This window comes from Rhincodon typus, chromosome 1 (genome assembly GCF_021869965.1).
Source record: "Rhincodon typus isolate 14 chromosome 1, sRhiTyp1.1, whole genome shotgun sequence".
Lineage (NCBI taxonomy): Eukaryota > Metazoa > Chordata > Chondrichthyes > Orectolobiformes > Rhincodontidae > Rhincodon > Rhincodon typus.
Window position 1 is genome coordinate 108092660 of NC_063332.1, and position 17764 is coordinate 108110423.

Consider the following 17764-nt stretch of genomic DNA (forward strand, 5'->3'; position numbering starts at 1 on the left):
AAGCTTGTGAAGTCCACATTGATACCATTGAGCTGCAGGGTCCCCAAGCGGAATATGAGTTGCTGTTCCTGCAACCTTCGGGTAGCATTGTTGTGGCACTGCACGATGCCCAGGATGGACATATTGTCTGCGGAATGGGAGGGGGAGTTGAAATGGTTTGCGACTGGGAGGTGCAGTTGTTTAGTGCGAACCGAGCGTAGGTGTTCTGCAAAGTGGTCCCCAAGCCTCCACTTGGTTTCCCCGATGTAGAGGAGGCCACAATGGGAACAGCGGATGCAGTATACCATATTAGCAGATGTGCAAAGTCTTCTTGGGGCCTGGGATGGGGGTACAGGGGGAGGTGTAGGGGCAGGTGTAGCACTTCCTGCTGTTGCAGGGAAAGGTGCTGGGTGGGGCTGGAGGGGAGTGTGGAGGGGACAAGGGAGTCCCAGAGAGAGTGGTCCCTCCGGTAAGCAGATAAGGATGGGGAGGGAAAAATGTTTTTGGTGGTGGGGTCGGATTGCAGATGGCGGAAGTGTCAGAGGATGATGCGTTGGATCCGGAGGTTGGTGGGGTGGTACGTGAGGACGAGGGGGATTCTGTTTTGGTTGTTATTGCGGGGAGGGGGTGTGAATGATGAGTTGCGGGAAACACGGGAGACACGGTCGAGGGCGTTCTCGACCACTGAGGGGGGTAATTTGCGGTTCTTGAAAAACGAGGACATCTGAGATGTACGAGAGTGGAATGCCTCATCCTGGGAGCAGATGCGGCGGAGGTGAAAAATTGGGAATAGGGGATGGCATTTTTGCAGAAAGGTGGGTGGGAGGAGGTGTATTCTAGGTAGCTGTGGGAGTCGGAGGGCTTGAAATTCATATCGGTTTCTAGGTGGTTGCCGGAGATGGAGACAGAGAGGTCCAGGAAGGAGAGAGAGGTATTAGAGATGGTCCAGGTGAACTTAAGGTTGGGGTGGAAGGTGTTGGTGAATTGGATGAACTGTTCGAGCTCCTCGTGGGAGCACGAGGCGGCACCGATACAGTCATCAATGTAACGGAGGAAGAGGTGGTGTTCAGGGCCAGTGTAGGTACGGAAGAGGGATTGTTCCACGTAACCTACAAAGAGGCAGGCGTAGCTTGGGCCCGTGCAGGTACCCATGGCCACCCCCTTTGTCTGTAGGAAGTGGGAGGAATTGAAAGAGAAGTTGTTGGGGGTGAGGACGAGTTCGGCTAAGCGGATGAGGGTGTCAGTGGAGGGGCATTGGTCGGGCCTGCGGGACAGGAAGAAGCGGAGGGCCTTTAGGCTATCTGGATGGGGAATGCAGGTGTATAGGGACTGGACATCCACGGTAAAGATGAGGTGTTGGGGACCGGGGAATTGGAAGTTCTGGAGGAGGTTGAGGGCGTGGGTGGTGTCACGGACATAGGGAGTTCCTGGACCAAGGGGGAGAAAATGGAGTCCAGATAGGTGGAGATAAGTTCGGTGGGGCAGGAGCAGGCGGAGACAATGGGTCGACCAGGGCAGTCAGGTCTGTGGATTTTGGGAAGGAGATAGAAGCAGGCGGTGCGGGATTGGGGAACGATGAGGCCTCCTACCCTCCCTCGACTTCTTCATCTCCAACTGCCGTCATGACATCAATCGCCTCAACCTCTCCATCCCTCTCACCCACTCCAACCTCTCCCCCGCAGAACGTGCAGCCCTCCACTCCAATCCCAACCTTATCATAAAACCCGCGGACAAGGGAGGCGCAGTTGTAGTATGGCGCACTGACCTCGACATCGCCGAGGCCAGACGCCAACTCTCCGACACCACCTCCTACCGCTCCCTTGATCGTGACCCCACCCCCGACCACCAAACCATCATCTCCCAAACCATCCACAACCTCATCATTTCAGGTGACCTCCCACCCACAGCCTCCAACCTCATCGTTCCCCAACCCCGCACCACCCGCTTCTATCTCCTTCCCAAAATCCACAAACCTGACTGCCCTGGTCGACCCATTGTCTCCGCCTGCTCCTGCCCCACCGAACTTATCTCCACCTATCTGGATGCAATTTTCTCCCCCTTGGTCCAGGAACTCCCTACCTACGTCCGTGACACCACCCACGCCCTCCACCTCCTCCATAACTTCCAATTCCCCGGTCCCCAACACCTCGTCTTTACCGTGGATGTCCAGTCCCAATACACCTGCATTCCCCATCCAGATGGCCTAAAGGCCCTCCGCTTCTTCCTGTCCCGCAGGCCCGACCAATGCCCCTCCACTGACACCCTCATCCGCTCAGCCGAACTCGTCCTCACCCCCAACAACTTCTCTTTCAATTCCTCCCACTTCCTACAGACAAAGGGGGTGGCCATGGGTACCCGCATGGGCCCAAGCTATGCCTGCCTCTTTGTAGGTTACGTGGAACAATCCCTCTTCTGTACCTACACTGGCCCTAAACACCACCTCTTCCTCCGTTACATTGACTGTATCGGTGCCGCCTCGTGCTCCCACGAGGAGCTCGAACAGTTCATCCACTTCACCAACACCTTCCACCCCAACCTTAAGTTTACCTGGACCATCTCTAATACCTCTATCTCCTTCCTGGACCTCTCTGTCTCCATCTCCGGCAACCACCTAGAAACCGATATCCATTTCAAGCCCTCTGACTCGCACAGCTATCTAGAATACACCTCCTTCCACCCACCTTCCTGCAAAAATGCCATCCCCTGTTCCCAATTCCTTCGCCTCCGCCGCATCTGCTCCCAGGATGAGGCATTCCACTCTCGTACATCTCAGATGTCCTCGTTTTTCAACGACCGCAAATTACCCCCCTCAGTGGTCGAGAACGCCCTCGACCGTGTCTCCCGCATTTCCCGCAACTCATCGCTCACACCCCTTCCCCGCAATAACAACCAAAACAGAATCCCCCTCGTCCTCACGTACCACCCCACCAACCTCCGGATCCAACGCATCATCCTGCGACACTTCCGCCATCTGCAATCCGACCCCACCACCAAAGACATTTTTCCCTCCCCACCCTTATCTGCTTACCGGAGGGACCACTCTCTCTGGGACTCCCTTGTCCCCTCCACACTCCCCTCCAGCCGCACCTCACCCGGCACCTTTGCCTGCATCAGCAGGAAGTCCTACACCTCCCCCTGTACCCCCATCCCAGGCCCCAAGAAGACTTTCCATATGAAGCAGATGTTCACCTGCACATCTGCTAATGTGGTTTACTGCATCCGCTGTTCCCGTTGTGGCCTCCTCTACATCGGGGAAACCAAGCGGAGGCTTGGGGACCACTTTGCAGAACACCTACGCTCAGTTCGCACTAAACAACCGCACCTCCCAGTTGCGAACCATTTCAACTCCCCCTCCCATTCCGCAGACGACATATCCATCCTGGGCCTCCTGCAGTGCCACAACGATGCTACCTGAAGGTTGCAGGAACAGCAACTCCTATTCCGCTTGGGAACCCTGCAGCCCAATGGTATCAATGTGGACTTCACAAGCTTCAAAATCTCCCCTTTCCCTACCGCATCCCAAAACCAGCCCAGCTCGTCCCCGCCTCCCTAACCTGTCCTTCCTCCCACCTATCCCCTCCTCCCACCTCAAACCCCACCCCCATCTCCTACCTACTAACCTCTTCCTGCCCCCTTGACCTATCCGTGCCCCCTTGACCTATCCGTCCTCCCTGGACTGACCTATTTCCTCCCTAACTCCCCACCTACACTCACCTTTACTGGCTCCATCCCCGCCTCTTTGACCGGTCTGTCTCCTTTCCACCTATCTTCTCCTCTATCCATCTTCTATCCGCCTCCCCCCCCCTCCCTATTTATTTCAGATCCCCTTTCCCCTTTCCCCTCACCCATTTCTGAAGAAGGGTCCAGGCCCGAAACGTCAGCCTTCCTGCTCCTCTGATGTTGCTTGGCTTGCTGTGTTCATCCAGCTCTACACCTTGTTAACTAGATGAATAATGTTGGTTGAGGAGTGATTATTGGCCTTGAAACTGGGTGAGTTGCTCTGTTCTCATGTTAATGTTGTTGAGGCTTTTTTTAATATCTGACTGTAAGAAAAAACCACCAATAAAAATCATGTCTTGCATTCTGTGCAGAAGCATTGCTGCCAATCTTTAGTTTTCTTATGAATTTTTTGAAGTTGAATTCTATAGTTGGCCTTACACTTAAAGCTGAAACAAATATAAAATTTAAATGACAAAGTTAAGTTAAAAAAAAATCCTGTTACAATTAGTGTAGGTTACAAATGTAAAGTTTGTTTAAAAATTGTTAAATATATTCTGCAGTCATAAAATTGACTCGAGCTTCAAAAATAATGGAAACATCGTGACTGAGCTCAGTATTGTAAGAATTTGGTTGTTAGTGTCAGAAGTGTGTAAACTAGAAATTTAAATACAATGTGTTCATTTCTAAATATCTTGTGGGCAGTATGTTCAGTTGCAATTCTTTTTGACTGATATTAAAACATTACAAAGCTGTGGATAATTCTCCTTTAGTCTGTAGCTAAATTGTACTGTGACAATGAGAGTTGTAGATAATGAGGAAAGTTATCAAAGGATACAGCAGGATATAGATCAACTGGAAAGTGAAGAAATGGCAGATGGAGTTTAATCTGGACAAGTCAAGTGATGCATTTTGGAAGGTTAAATGCAAAATGAAAATGCACAATAAATAGTAGGACCCTTAGGGGCATTGATATACAGAAGGATCTTGGTGTGCGAGTCCATAGATCCCTGAAGGTAACAACACAAGTCGATAAGATGGGCGGCTCAGTGGTTAGCTCTGCCGCCTCTCAGCGCCAGGGACCCGGGTTTAATTCCACCCTCTGGTGACTGACTGACTGGCTGACTGTGTGGAGTTTGCACATTCTCCCCGTGTCTGCATGAGTTTCCTCCAGGTGCTCTGGTTTCCTCCCACAGTCCAGAGATGTACAGGTTAGGTGAATTGGCTGGACTAAGTTGCCTGTAGTTTCTAGGAATCTGCAGGCTCGGTGGATGGGAAATGAAGGGTTACAGGAGTAAGGTGGGGGAATGGGTCTGGGTGGGATGCTGTTTGGAGGGTCTGTGTGGACTTGATCAGACAAATGACCTGTTTCCACACTTTAGGGATTCTATAATTCTAAGGTGGTAAAGAGGGCTTATGGTGTGCTTGCCTTCGTCAGTTTGGGCAATCATGTTGCAACTATATAAAACTTCAGTTACATCACATTCACAGTATTCTGGCCACCGCAGTATAGGACGGAAGTGGAAGCTTTGGAGAGGGTAAAAAAGAAGTTTACTAGGATGTTGACTGGATTGGAATGTGTTAATTATAAGGAGAGTTTGGACCAACTTGGGTTCTTTTAGTGTCAGAGGGGCAACCTAGAAGAAGTATATGAAATTGAGTGGCATTGACAGGGTGAGTAGTCAGTCTTTTTTCTAGGGTGGAAATGTCAAATACTAAGGAGCAAAGATTTAAAGTGAGAGGGGGGGGAAAGACATTTTTTTTTTTTACACAGGGTAGTAGGTGCCTGGAATGCGCTGCTGGGGGAGGTGATAGAAGCAGGTACGATAGCAATGTTTAAGAGGTATTTAGACAGTCATAAACAGGCAGGGAACAGAGGGATATGACCATGTGCAGACAGATGGAATTAGTTTAGAATGACTTCATAGCGCAGACATGGTGAGCTGAAGGGTCTGTTTCTGTGCTGTCCTGTTCTATGTTCTAGGAGTTGGATTGGTTGTTTTCTTTATCCTGCACTTTAACTTAACATTTTAACTTTCTTGTCTTTCTTAGCACACAATAGATCTTCAGCTTGCAGTGGCTAATATCTTACAGTCACTCATCCATTCAGAGAGAAATCAGCAAGTGATGTGTGAAGCAGGGCTTCTTGCACGTCTTCTACAAAGGTGTAGTTCTGCTCTATCTGATGAAGATCATCCTCTTCACCCACCACTCCAAAGAATGTTTGAGAGATTGGCTTCACAGTCATTAGAACCAGTAGTCCTGAGGTAAGCTGTGTACATAACATGTTGTGAAGACTCAAATTAATCTTATGTTTATGGTATTGAAGACCATAGAGAATCTGTCACAGCATATTAGAAAAGTTGAATTTGTAGTTAACAACCTTTAGTCAAATCTTCTCCGTTTTTGAAAATTAGTTGTCAGGTGGGTCTTCATCTTGTGGTAGCTGTCCGGTAAGTCAAATTACAGCTTTCATTATTTCCAACTTTACGTTAAGTGCGCATTACTGAAAGGCAAACTTATACAGTAAGTTCACAAATAGAATAAACAAAGCAGTAAGGTTCACCACTTCCTCCATATTCCCTGCTAAGACCAATTTCTGAGCTACTGGCAAATGTAGATGTTGTTCAACCCCATCCAGCCTTCACCAGCCCACCAGTAATTTGAAGGTGGACAGAAGGAAAGACTTGTCATAACCTCGTCTTTTACAGCCAATTTTCAGTTGAGGAACGAAAGCAGTTACCATACCCTGTTGATCAAACATAAGTCACAGCTGCTTCTCCCTGCTAAGAGGGATTTCCTGACATCTTTTGCCCTATTCTTTTGTTCTGCCACCTTTTTCCAAACTGCTTTCACTTTCCCCAACAATCCAAATTTTGCATTTATAACAGGCAATCAGTTATGCCACCACCAAATCAATTTGATTCAGAGCAAGACATAAGAGAGACAGATCTCACATGATGTTGGAATGTCTGAGTTTAACAATCTGTGAAGTATTGTTGAAATGTGGTCACTGGTATAGAAAACGTGGCAGACAATTTTTGTGTAGGAAGCTGCCATAAATTGCAATGTGATCATGATCAGATAAGTTTATTTTTAGTGACAGTTGAAGGATGATTAATAGCCTGAAGACCAGGGCAAAGTCTCCTGCTCACAGGAGGAGAAAATGTGGCTGTGGGTGTATTTGTGTTCACTTGAGAGCAGTTAGAGCTTCAGTTTGTCATCTCAGCACTCGTAGTAGCAGTGTAGTTTTCTACTGGAGTGCAAGTTGAGCCCAAACTTTTCTGATTCAGAGAAAAGTACTACTAACTGATCTTTGAATTGGACTGCCTTCTGCCATATTTATCCATTGCTCCAAGGTCAGCTTGGAAATCAAAGATAACCATTGGCTTCATAACTCTAGCACCAGCCATTTCCTTATACTTTTTCCCCATGTCCCTTCATCTCTTAACATGGGTATCTTTGTCTTTAAGATTTAGACCATCTGTTTAGGTGTCTGTGCTGTTAGCTCCTCTCCAACACCTTTCCTATTCATGTGAAATCTAATTTTCCACAGGTTATTTCTTGTCATAATTCAACATGCAGCTCACCCTCTAATTGCACTATCACCTCCCTGTCTGTCACCTTTAATTTTATCCATGAGGCCAGATTTTCACTCCTTTGCTCCTATTCGTCTTAGCCTGACTATCTAACGGAGACTGGAAATGGTTTCCTCTTGTTGGGTAGTCAACCACCTCATCCACAAGCAGTAACACTGCCTCTTTCTTAAAGAAAAATCCAGTAACTTTCTGTTCTATTTATCGAGCCATGTGTTTTATTTTCTATTTTTTTTTGTTGCCTCCCAAATCTTTGTCTTATCTTTCCTGTAACTTTGTCTTTGGCTTCTGTTTCCTGGTAGAACACTTAATACAAAATTATAATGATATATGCTGTTACTGTGACTAAAGTACATTACCCTTTTTCATTCTATCTACAACATTTGACACTGTTACTGATCGGCCTGTTACCGATACTGATCCTTCAATATCTTACAACCCTGTTATAACTTGGTTTCATTCTGAATTTTTGTCTTTTAGCTTCATTGTCACTATAAACTTAGCCGGAACATCTGTAGCCAGTGACTTCACTTCATGTACTCTTACTACTATGTCTGAAGGCCCAGGAGGGTTGTTTAAAAAATGCAAGTTGTTTTATACGGGCATAGTATATATGGTTCAGATTTGATATTTAAATTGAGATTAAATCCTATGGGAAGTTGGAATTTAGTGATTATTAAAATAAGCAACTAAATTAGTATATTTGATATTTAAACCAAAGTATCAAATGCAGGTATACAAGTCCGTAAGAATATTTTTGTTGAAGGCATTTGCCATTTTGCTTCACATGCTCATTCTGGATATTCTGTTCCTATAATCAGTACATTTTTGGCCACATTTGCCCACTTCAAGATACATTGGCAAAGGAAGTATTGTCTGAAGTCCTGGTGAGTCCTCGAATAACTGAGGAAAAATTGATGGGACAAAGAACATAGAACATTACAGCGCAGTACAGGCCCTTCGGCCCTCGATGTTGCGCCGACCTGTGAAACCAATCTGCAGCGCATCTAACCTAAACTATTCCATTATCATCCATATGTTTATCCAACGACCATTTAAATGCCCTTAAAGTTGGCGAGTCTACTATTTTTGCAGGCAGGGCATTCCACGCCCTTACTACTCTCTGAGTAAAGAACCTACCTCTGACATCTGTCCTATATCTATCACCCCTCAATTTAAAGCTATGTCCCCTCGTGCTAGCCATCACCATCCGAGGAAAAAGGCTCCCACTGTCCACCCTATCTAATCCTCTGATCATCTTGTATGTCTCTATCAAGTCACCTCTTAACCTGCTTCTCCCTAACGAGAGCACACAGTAGTTAAAAATGACATTGGTCGAAGCAAGTCACTTGTCATCTTCACTGGTTCTAATTAGCTTGGACCAGGGTGCAAGTTAGTGATGTTTAATTATTCATAGTTTATGAAAAATATTAAGTGATTTGCTGAGTTGGGTATGTTTGTGAATAAGTGAAAACTATGAGCAAATATTTATTATGACTAGGAAAAATTCAGTAATCCTTAAGTTTATTGTTTTCAAATGTTTGAAGATGTATTGTTTTGTTCTGTTAGTATTGACTCTATTTATATTTAATTGCCTTCAGGGAGTTTCTCCGCCTTGGTAACCCATTGAATTGTGGAGCCTGGGATAAGAAGTTGATCAATGTGTATAGGATCCACAAGCCAAGCTCTCTCAGTTGTGAAGCAGATATTAGAGGTATGCTGTATAATATATACTCATAAATTGTAAAATCTCTTTCTTGTTAAGTGTTTATCTGGAACGTCATAGCTTTCAACATTATTTTGAATCATATCATAGAAATGGATGTATTGATTTTTTTTTTTGCCCATCCATGGTTGTGCTGAGACTTTTAAAGGTCAAGCATATAATGAGAGATTAAAGTCACATGTAAAACACGTAGGGGGCTGGGAGGTTTGCTTTCCTGAAGTAATTTTGTGAACTATTTAAATTTTTACAACAATCTGGCAGTCACTCAAATTTTTTGCATTTGTTTTCCCAATTTTAGCAAAATTTGAACTCAAGATCCTTGGATTACTGGCCCACTGCAGTTCTGGAGAAGAGTCCTGTTGGACTCGAAATATTAACTCTGTTTCCCTCTCCAAGGATGCTGTGAGACTTGATGAGTTTCTCCAGTAATTTCTATATTTTCTTGAGATTTCCAGCATCCGCAATATTATGCTTTTATTTGTATTGTTACATTCTTGTATCAACTGTTTTCTATTATAAAGTTCTTACTTGGATTTGTATAGTGGAGACTGCCACTGTAAACTTAGTCACACTATCATAGAATCCCTACAGTATGGAAACAGTCCATTCGGCCCAACAAGTCCACACCGCCCCTCCGAACAGCATCTCACCCAGACCCATTCCCCTACCCCTGTATTTCCCATGTCTAACCCATCTAACCTAAACATCCCTGAGCAATGTGGACAATTTAGCATAGCCAATCCACCTAGCCTGCACGTCTTTGGACTGAGAGGGGAAACCGGAGCACCCGGAGGAAACCCACGCAAACACTGAGAGAATGTGCAAACTCCAAACTGACAGTCTGGAATTGAACCTGGGTCCCTGGCGCTGTGAGGCAGCAGTGCTAACCACTGAGCCATCGTGCTCCCCGTTAAATTAAGTTATACCATTCCAATGCTGTTGATGTTGGACTACATCCGGAGACGCCTCTAACTTCCTCCAATGATTGTCAGTGGCTCAAATCTTTTCCAGTATCTTCTGGTGTAAATGCTATCTCTCTTTAGGATTCTCCTTTTAATAAACCCATTTAGTGATTCTACAAATTTCATCAAAATCATAATCGTCATTTGTTTTACCTAGGATATTTGATGGTGAGCTAATCTACTTATTCCCATAAATAATTGTAGGAAGTACATTTGCAAAATACTTCCTTACCTCGTGGAATGAATTATTAAGGAAGTAATAGCAGAACATGTGGAAAATTATAACTGATCAAGCAGAGTCAGCATGGCTTCATGAGTGGGAAATCATGTCTGACTAATTCATTAGAGTTTTTTGAAGATGTCTCAATCAGAGTAGACAGAGGAAACCAGTAGACCTGTTGTTTTTGGACTTCTGGAAGGCGTTCAACGAGGTACCTCACAAAAGGTTAAGTCTGAAGATAAGAGCCAACAATGTTCGGAGGCAGTATATTAGCATGGACAGAGAACTGGCTCTGGGACAGGAAACAGTGTGTGGGGATATAGGGTTCTTCTTCAGGTTGATGATCTGTGACCAGTGGGGTTCCACTGCTAGAACTGTAACTGTTCACAATTCTAAATGATTTGGAGGAAGAAAGAGAATGCACTGTAGACAGATTTACAGGTGGCACAAAAATAACTAAAAGACAGTTGTGAGAGAGATACAGACAGTTTACGGGGAGATATTGATAGGTTAAGTACGTGGGCAAAAAATTGGCAAACAGTATAATGTGGGAAAAAGCAAAGATGTTCATTTTGAATGGGACAAAAAAAGAACAAAGCATTATTTAAATAGAAACTACAGAAAGCTGCAGCACAAAGAGACTTGAGGGAACTTTGCATGAAACACAGAACGCTAGCACAGTGGTACAGCAGATAATCGGGAAGGCTAATGGATTGCTGACTTTTATTTCAATTGGGTTAGAGTATAAGAGTAGGGAAGTCTTGCTGCAACTGCACAAGATACTGGTGAGACAGCATTGGGAGTAATGTCAGTAGTTTTGGTCCCCTTATTTGAGGAAAGCTGTTATTTCATTGGGGGCAGTTCAGAAAAGTTTCACTAAGATGATCCCTAATAAAGAGAGATTGTCTTATGAGCAAAGGGATACTAATCATTGGAGTTCAGAGCAATGAGAGGTGATCTCATTTGAAATATGTAGGATTCTTAAGGGGTTTGACGCAGTAAATGATGAGAGCATGTTTCCTCTTATGGGAAAATCTACCATAGACTCAGAATAAAAGGATGCTAATTTAAGGCTGAGGTGAGGAGTAATTTCTTCCGAGGGTTTGACAGTCTTTGAAACTCCCTCCCACAGAGAACTCTGGATGCAAAGTTCTTGTATATTTAAGGCTGAGGCAGATTCTTGATCAGTAAGGAAATCCAGGGTTAAGGGGCAAGGGGAGGAAAGTGGACATAAGAAATGTTAGATTAGCCATGATCCAATTGAATGGTGGAGCAGGCCCACGTGGCCAAATGGCCGCCTCCTGTCCCTATTTCTCATGGTCTTATGACTTTTTGCATGTTTTTAGTTTTTAGCCCTTTTCTGACTGCCCTCTTGCTGCTGTAGTAGTTAAATATTTGTTTAGTCATAGCTGCTGTGCTGTTTCCTAAATGTGTCTTACCTCTGATGATCCAGTTAATGTGTTTCATTCTTGCATTCCTCCCATTGATTTGTATAGGTTTCTTTAATCTCTGTCACGTAATTTACTTATCAATTCATTTAGGGGCCATTAATTTAGTTTGAGTTTATTGGTTTCTTTGAACATATTTTCCCTTCATTCACAAAATCATGATGTTAAAGATCATGCACTCCCTTGTAGTTTTGAACAACCAATTCCATTTGAGTTGCTTTATTTGTTCACTGAATATATTCTCTCAAAAATTACTTACCTGAATTCTGCTCTTGGGTATTTCTACCTCCCATATTGCATATAAACTGTTTGTATTGTGCAGGTTGTTTTCCATTGGAACTACAATTTATGATTCCTAGGTCTATAATAAATATTATATCAAGATGACCATGGCATCTTGTGATATACCTTGTCTAATTCTAGTCCACATGGATTTGCTCAGTTCGTTAGATCATAGCTTCTCATTAAGTAGCTGTCTTTTTAACAAATACTCATCCTATTCCTGCAAATAATAGGGCACATTCTTTGTGCTGACTTTGGTCAATTTAGCTACTTTTGCAATAAAGAATTGTTCATTTCGATGGTTTCTGCATACCACAGCATCAACTACATCACCCTTGTTTTATCATTGATATTGTCTTTAACATAATATCTTGAATATTATGCAAATTTCTGTCCACTACTTTTACGCTGATTTTGATATCCCTGGCACATTGTAGTTCTCCACAGTGGAAGGTCAGAAGGGAGATGGGTGCTGCAATAACTCAAAAGTACCACAACTCTCATTAGACCACAACCACTTCTGTTCAGAGAAACGTATGCTTGAAACAATGCCACTTCGCTGCTTCTGAAGTTATCCTAGCTTTTTCTAAGTATAAAAGCATAAAATTCAGATATTGAAAAGGAATAATTGCCTCACTTTAATGTATATCATTAGGGTGGCACAGTGGCTCCAGTGGTTAGCACTTCTGCCTCTCAGCACCAGGGAGCTGCATTCGATTCCACCCTCGAGCAGCTGTAAAGTTTGCACATTTTCCCCGTTTCTGTGTGGGTTTCCTCCCACAGTTCAAAGATGTGCAGGCTAGGTTGATTGGTCATGCTGAATTGCTTGTAGTGGTTAAGGATGTGCAGGCTAAGTGGATTAGCCGTAGGAAATGCAGGGTTACAGGGATAGGGTAGGGGAGTGGGTCTGGGTGGGATGCTGTTTGGAAGATTGGTATGGACTGAATGACCTGCTTCCATACTGTAGGGATTCTATGATTCATCACACTTATTTTTATTGTACTTTTCCACCTTTAAAAAACTATATTTGGTTTTATATCTTTTGAATGTAGTTTTCATCCTTACCATCCAGGTGTTACCTTGGCAGAACTCATCTCTCACCTGGTGTAGAACATACACAGTTCTTGTGCTAGTAAAAATAATGAAACAAAAATTAGATGAGTTCTGCAATGGATGATTGATCCATTGCAGCCCAGGTGGCAAAGTTGAAAATTACTCCATTTGTGCACATAATGAGTGTGTGTATATATTTTTTAAAAGGATTGATATCAAAGAAAAAAGTACATAGCTATCTTCCCTTATTGTCCTTACCCTTGTTCTATGTTTGTTTTATGTTATGCTGCTATGTCTCAGGGAATATGACCACATCTCTGGATGGATTTGGTTCTGATATTGTATTTGGCTTGAATGAAGATAACACTCACTACAGGATTAGCAAAAGTTTGCTGAAAGGGACAGAAGGCAGTACAGTACCTCTGACCAGGGTGAAGTGCTTAGTATCAATGACAACACCACATGATATTAGGCTTCATGGTTCATCAGTCACCCCAGCATTTGTGGAATTTGATACAGCTCTGGAAGGCTTTGGGTGAGTATTACTTTGCTTGCTAAACTTGAAGAAACAGCTAGATTATTACAATCTTCTACAGATTTTGTGGCATTATCTAATGGCTAATTTTTTTTTTTGAAGGGGAGTGAGGATCAGTTTAATTTAAAAAAAAAAAAAAATCTGAATCCAGCAGGAAGAGATTTCAAGTGGTTGAATTGTATCTGCGTGTTAAGAAACTTGTGCATCCAAAGTAAAGTCACTAAATTTTTAAGATATGTGAATACTGCAGGGAAGTATTGATATTTTTAATTTGGCTGAGTTCAAAATAAATACACATCAATCTCCAAACCACTCTGAGTACTTCATTGTTAATTTGAATGAATTGTAAGCACACGTTTTCATGACATAATCAATATCAGTAGACTTTGACCATAAATGTAGAATTATGGAATCTTCATTATTTGTGCGCCAGTTGTCTGTCAGAACATTAATGCACAGAGCTCTGCAGAGGCATTGATATCTTGTACAACTGAATATGGTCTGTTGGACATTAAATCGAGTTTGTTATTTATATTATACCTGATTAATTTCTGAATCCAATGTTTTACTGCACAAATACGTAAAGACAAAATTTGTAGACTCTGATCATCTAACAAATTCCATTTATTCACTGAGAGAGTCCTTTCTTTCTCTGAAAAAAAATCTTGCAATCTGGCCAATCATCCCTATCGTTGAAGTGATGAAAAATGTTGTTGATAACAATGTCAGTGACATTTACCTATCACAGACTGCTCACCAGTGCTCATTCTGGGTTCCAGTAAGGCTGCTACAGTCCAGACCTCAATACAACATTATTTCAAACATTTGGAAATTGAACTAAATTATAGAGGTGCAGTGAATTTGGCTCCAGTTGACATCGAGACAGGTTGCAATTGGATTCATTTTAGACCTATCAAAATTAAAATTAGTGGGTATCAAGAAAATATCTCTCCATTTCTTGGAGTCATACTAAATACAAAGGAACGTAGTTGCATTGTTTCAGGTTTATCATCTCAGCCGTGGGAAATTTTGCCCAGGTTCCTCAGGGTAGTGCTCCAGACCCAGCCACCTTTACCTAATATCAGTTACTTGATCAGACATTCCTTCAAACATAAGGTTAGAAGTAGGGAATGTTAACTGATAATTGCAGTGTTTAGTATCATTTCAGAGCTCTTCAGATACTGAAGTAGTCTGTGTCTCCAAGATCTGGACAGCATTTAAGCTTGGGCTTAAATTTTAAAATTCAAAAAGAAGCCATTCAGCCCATTATGTCTGTGTCATCTCTCTACATGAGCATCTTTCTTACTGCCTTTCTCCTGCCTTCTCTTTTGTTCCTCTTAAAATAATTGTTTAATTTCAATTGAATGTCTTAATTTAAATCTGCCTCCTCCACACTCTCTCAGGCAGAACGTTCCAGGTTCCAACTACTTGTTGCATGAAAATGTATTTTCTTGTATTACTTTTGCTTCTTTACTAATTACTTTAGATTTGTACCCCCTCATTCTCGATCCTTGCAAGTAGAACATTTTCTCCCTATTTTCTCTGTTGAGACTCCTACGTTTTGGTAATCCTGGGCTTGGGGACCGCTTTGCAGAATACCTACACTTGGTTCGCACTAAACAACTGCACATCCCAAGTCGCGAACCATTTCAACTCCTCCTCCCATTCCTCAGACGACATGTCCATCCTGGGCCTCCTGCAGTGTCACAACGATGCCCCCCGAAGGTTGCAGGAACAGCACCTTGTATTCCACTTGGGAACCCTGCGGTCCAATGGTATCAATGTGGACTTCACAAGCTTCAAAATCTCCCCTCCCCCTACCTCATCCCAAAACCAGCCCAGCTTGTCCCTGCCTCCCTAACCTGTCCTTTCTCCCACCTATCCCCTCCTCCCACCTCAAGCCCCAACCCCATTTCTTACCTACTAACCTCATCCTGCCCTCTTGACCTGTCCGTCCTCCCTGGACTGACCTATCTCCTCCCTAACTCCCCACCTACACTCACCTTTACTGGCTCCATCCCCGCCTCTTTGACCTGTCTGTCTTCTTTCCACCTATCTTCTCCTCTATCCATCTTCTATCCGCTTCCCCCTCTCTCCGTATTTATTTCAGAACCCCCTTCCCCTCCCCCATTTCTGAAGAAGGGTCTAGGCCTGAAACGTCAGCCTTCCTGCTCCTCTGATGCTGCTTGGCCTGCTGTGTTCATCCAGCTCTACACCTTGCTATCTCAGATTCTCCAGCATCTGCAGTTCCTACTATCTCTGAAACAATCCTAGTAATCCTACTGATTACTACTTTCAAATATTCTCTTCCCCAAGGAAAGTAGTCCCAACTTCTCCAATTTTATTTTCGTAACTGAAATCCCTCATCCCTGGAATCATTCTCAGAGCCTCTTCTGCACTCTCTCCAATGCCTTTGCATTTTCCTAAAATGTGGTGCTAGAACTGGACATATACTCTAGTGTTAATCTTGTGATTTATATCAATTCAACATAGTCTCCTAACTCTCTCTCTCTCTTTTTGTCCCTCATAATAAAGCTTTAGGATACTTTATGCTTTATTACCCACTGTCTCAACCTGTCCTGTCAACTTTAGTGACCTGTGGCACTTATACAGACAGGTTGTCTGCTCCAGTTTTCCCTTTGAATTACATGCTTTATTTCATTTTGGCTGTCAATGTTCTTCCTACCAAAATGTTAGCATCTTCGCATTTCTCTGTATTGAGCTTCATCTACCACTTATCCGTGCATCTCACCAACTTGTTGATGTCCTTTCTATACTGTCCGAAAAAGTATTTGCTTATTACTCAACTGTACCCTCTGCCTCCATGTATCAATTCACTTCTTGGTCCCTAAAAAGCTACATGTCTCTTTAATCGTTTAAATAGTAAAAGAACGACACAAAGAGCCTTCAGAATTCTCTTTAATGTTAGCTGCTGGTCTCTTTCCGTACTTCTTCTTTATTTATCTTATTTACATTTTCCACCCGTTTGAACCCGTTAACGTCAGTCAGGTTTTCAATTGTACTTTTTTGACATTTATCATAACTATATTTCTTTCTTTTTTATCAAATTTCTACTACTTTTGGCAATTAAGCACTAGATTTGTTTGTGGTATCTTTCTCTTTTGAGGGGATCTACCTTGTCTGTTTCCAAGCCATTTCTTTATTTCAAGGTAGATAATTAATAAGCTACTGTTTTACCTGCCAACCTCTGGTTCACATTTATGTGATCCAGATCCATTCTTAGCCTATCGAGGTTAGCTTTCCCCAATTTATTATTCTAGCTCTGGATTTTTCATTGTCTTTTCATGTTGTTATCTTATGATACAGTCATTGTAATCCCCTATATGTTCTCCCCCTAACATTTGATCTAATTTATCCACTAAATTTGCAAAAACATAGCCTAGCCGTGCTCCTTTTCCTGTTGGACTGGAAATGTAATGCTGTAGAAAATTCTCCTATGCGTGCTTGTAAGAACTCTTGCCCTTCTCTGTCCTTAACACTACAATCCCAACCTATACTCAGATTATTCAATTGCACCTCTATAACTACTCTAATTTTTGCACCTCTCTGTAATTTCCATGAAGACTTGTTTCTGTACATCCCTGCCACCATTTAGTGGCCTGTAGAAGACACTGAGAAATATGATTGTATTTTTATTGTACCTGGGCTCAAGCCAAAGTGATTTATTGACCATCTCCCACAATTCGATCATCTCCCCTTGGCATTCAATTGAATTTATGACCACTGAATACCCAACATCAATATCCTCGACGTTAATATTGATCAGGAGGTCAACTGAAACAACCGTAAATACAATACCTACAGCATAGGTGAAAGAGTGACTGACTGTTTTGTGGCAAGTCGTTTCTCAAACCCTTTCCACTCTTTACAAGCTGCATGTCAGGATTGTGATGGAATACTTTTCTAGATGTGTATAGGTCCAACAACACTTAAGAAGCTTGCCATCATCCAGGGCAAAGCAAGCCACTTAATCCATGACCTTTTAAACGTGCTCTTCCCCCGTCAATATAATGCACTGTAGCAACATGCCAAGACTCTGACTGTATCTTTCAAACTTGCAAGCTTTACCACCTAGAAGCACCACAAGAGTATAACATGTGAAAGCCACCACCTGCAAGTTTCCCTCCAAGTCAACACACCATTTTGACTTGAAGCTGTATCTCTTTTTACACTGAGATAACAAGGTGTAGAGCTGGATGAACACTGCAGGCCAAGCAGCATCAGA

The 17764-nt window shown here is 43.0% G+C and overlaps 1 protein-coding gene across 1 annotated transcript in view; it reads left to right on the plus strand.

Moving 5' to 3' along the window:
• wdfy3 (WD repeat and FYVE domain containing 3) overlaps nucleotides 1-17764 on the plus strand; it is a 332679-nt gene that overhangs the window by 152245 nt on the left and 162670 nt on the right. The window contains exons 15-17 of the mRNA XM_048604494.1: nucleotides 5749-5963; nucleotides 8894-9006; nucleotides 13284-13518. Of these exons, the coding sequence (XP_048460451.1) occupies nucleotides 5749-5963; nucleotides 8894-9006; nucleotides 13284-13518 (563 nt within the window). The remainder of the gene's footprint in view (nucleotides 1-5748; nucleotides 5964-8893; nucleotides 9007-13283; nucleotides 13519-17764) is intronic.